A 2680-nucleotide genomic window follows, 5' to 3' on the forward strand; every position below is an offset into this window, starting at 1 on the left:
CAATTATATAATAAAATCGACCAAATCTCAATCTTCAGTTTAGTCAATTGTCGTAGAGTAACACTTTGAGCCATTAGATTAATATAATCATTGAATTGGCTGAGATTTAGTCAAGGAGGAAAAAAGGACCTCAGTTGATCTCCATGCATGGTTTAAAAAACAACAATTAAGTTGCAAAATGAATCATTAGCTTTAGCTAGTTGTATCATGATTAATGTTTATTCCTCTTCAATATTTTTCTTTTGACAACATGAGTAATTTACAAAATCATGGGTGCAGATTCCTACGATGCATAACAACAATAGGTGGCAAAAGCTTGATGGAGAGGATGGAAAAGATGAAAATATTACGAAATTATGTGATCTACCAGATGGAATTGTGCAGAAGATATTATCCGACCTTCCAACGAAGGAAGCAGTTGCGACAAGTGTTTTGTCCAAGAGTTGGGTTCATAAATGGACTGGTATCAACAAAATAGATTTGGAATTATTAGATGAAGTTGCACCTGAAAAGAGGCAACAATTCATAGACTTTGTAGAGAAGTTGCGTGTGTTTTGTAATACTTCAAGCCTAAAAAAGTTTTCTCTATTTTTTGAAGTTGGTATGGAAGCACCTAGGGTTACTAAATGGCTAAGTATTTTTGTTAACCCTAATATTGAAGAATTAAAGCTTGAACTTTATACAGTTAAGGAACCACTTGTTCTCTCTGATCAATTTTTTACTTCTGAAAAATTGACCAAGTTTGAACTTAGTATGAGTCAAGTCATCAAACTTCCTTCTACCATTAATTTTCAAAATCTTGTGACATTGACTTTAAAACATGTTATTTTCCCTAACTATTATTGCACAACAGAGTTTTTCTTAAGTTTAAGGTCCCTGAAGGAAATGACCCTAATTGATTGTAACTGGAAGAAGGTTGGTACTATCATTATCACTTGTCCATTGCTTCAGAAATTGTTCATTAGGGATTGGAAAGACCATGATGATGAAGATGATCACCACGACAACGAGGAAGAAGTAGAAGAAGAACTTGCTGAGGAATTAAATAATGATGTCAATGATATTACTGCAGTGGAAAATCTAAATTATCATCATGGCCTTATAAGAATCCTTTCAAATGAACTGGTATCTTTCACATATGACGGTGATCTCATGAATGATTATTCCTTATTTTACACATTCTCAGTCTCGAATGCAACTATTAAGCTTCATGAACAACACAATAATATGTTGCATGCTGGACATTTTATCTACAAACTTTTCATAGCCCTTTCTGGTGTGACAAAACTATCAGTCTCTGACTTTGCTCTTCAGGTACATGATCTCATCTTTCAAATTTTTATTTATTCGAACAATAAATATCTATAATCGCTACTAATATTTAATTTGAATTATTTCAATTTTAATTATGCATGCCACAGGCTTTATGTCAGCCACTTCTTTTAGCTGCACATCTGCCTCTTTTTTTTAATTTGGTCAAGCTTCGTGTGACCTCGCCATCAGCCGTGGATTTGTCTTGTGAAGGATTGCATTCCCTATTAAGAAACTCACCTTTTCTAGAGAAAATTGAGTTTAAGGAGGTAACCTAACTTGGATCAATTATAAATTAAAAGTTGTACTGATATTTTAGTTACACATTATATGCTCGTGATTGTATATAAATATGTTTTGCTAATATATATAACCAATTATTGTAGGGGATCACTTTGGCTGCAAATGGTGGAAACCTCATTAATCCATTGCCTGGATGCTTTTGGACAAAACTCAAGGTTATAAAGATATATGACTTCTGTGGGAGTGATGGAGAGTTAAATGCAATAAAGTTCTTGCTGCAGGAAACACTAGTTTTAGATACATTGTATATTCAATACAATGAATCTCATTTTGACTCCCCTGAAGGAACAAAGATGTTAGATATGTTGTTGGAACAAATTTATGAGTTTCCTAAAGCTTCAATGGATTGTGACATAGAGGTAGAATAGAGAAGAAGAAGAAGAAGAAGAAGAAAAAAGGGAAACATTGGGGGGAAATGGTAGGGTTGGATTTTGAATTGGTTTAAATTTCAATGATCGTTCCTTGAGACTTTAATAAATGTTTAGACTTTACTTTAATAATAATAAATAAAGATTTAGATTTTAAAGGAGTGTTCTCATGATATAAATTTCACAAACATGCCACATAGCTTCCTTTTGTGCTTATTAATTTATTACTCCATTGCTCCATAATAATTGTAACATTTATAAACAAAATAATAGAGTAAATGACCACTTTGGTCCTGATTCTGCACTTCGTTGTCATAAAGGTTCTGACTTAGGATTAAATACAAAGTAGTCTCTCAGTGTGCATTTTCGTTATCAGTTTAATCTCTCACGCTAAAAACTTATGTTAACTGATGAGGTGGCGTGCATGAGGTGTCACGAGGACTTAAGTGAAAGTATAGAAAATATAATCAATTTGGTCCTAGAATCGAAAATCAATATTCTCAAATTGGATCTCAAATTTCTAAATCCCTAAATCCTGAATTTAATGCCCAAATCCTTAAATCTCTAAATCTCATATAATTCCGTTTTTATTCAAAATCAATTTCCTTTTTTTTTTTTTTGAGGTTGTTAATCAGTGGAGATTTGTGGTAAGAAAGGATCATAGTAGTAAGCTCCAAATCTTTTCTGCGGCCAATCAA

General features: G+C 32.8%; 1 protein-coding gene across 1 annotated transcript; it reads left to right on the forward strand.

Annotated features, from left to right (window-relative positions):
* The first annotated feature begins 288 nt into the window (after positions 1-288).
* LOC11435813 (F-box/LRR-repeat protein At4g14103) lies at positions 289-1982 on the forward strand. Its single transcript, XM_003610617.1, has 3 exons — positions 289-1314; positions 1422-1580; positions 1698-1982. The coding sequence occupies exons 1-3, from the start codon at positions 289-291 to the stop codon at positions 1980-1982; spliced, it is 1470 nt and encodes a 489-aa protein (XP_003610665.1).
* Positions 1983-2680: the final 698 nt, after the last annotated feature.

Source organism: Medicago truncatula, chromosome 5, assembly GCF_003473485.1.
Source record: "Medicago truncatula cultivar Jemalong A17 chromosome 5, MtrunA17r5.0-ANR, whole genome shotgun sequence".
Taxonomy (NCBI): Eukaryota; Viridiplantae; Streptophyta; class Magnoliopsida; order Fabales; family Fabaceae; genus Medicago; species Medicago truncatula.

Coding starts and splice junctions, on each gene's coding strand:
- LOC11435813 (XM_003610617.1), top strand. CDS start 289: ATGCATAACAACAATAGGTGGCAAAAGCTTGATGGAGAGGATGGAAAA. Junction 1,315..1,421: donor TCTCTGACTTTGCTCTTCAG/GTACATGATCTC, acceptor TGCATGCCACAG/GCTTTATGTCAGCCACTTCT. Junction 1,581..1,697: donor AGAAAATTGAGTTTAAGGAG/GTAACCTAACTT, acceptor CAATTATTGTAG/GGGATCACTTTGGCTGCAAA.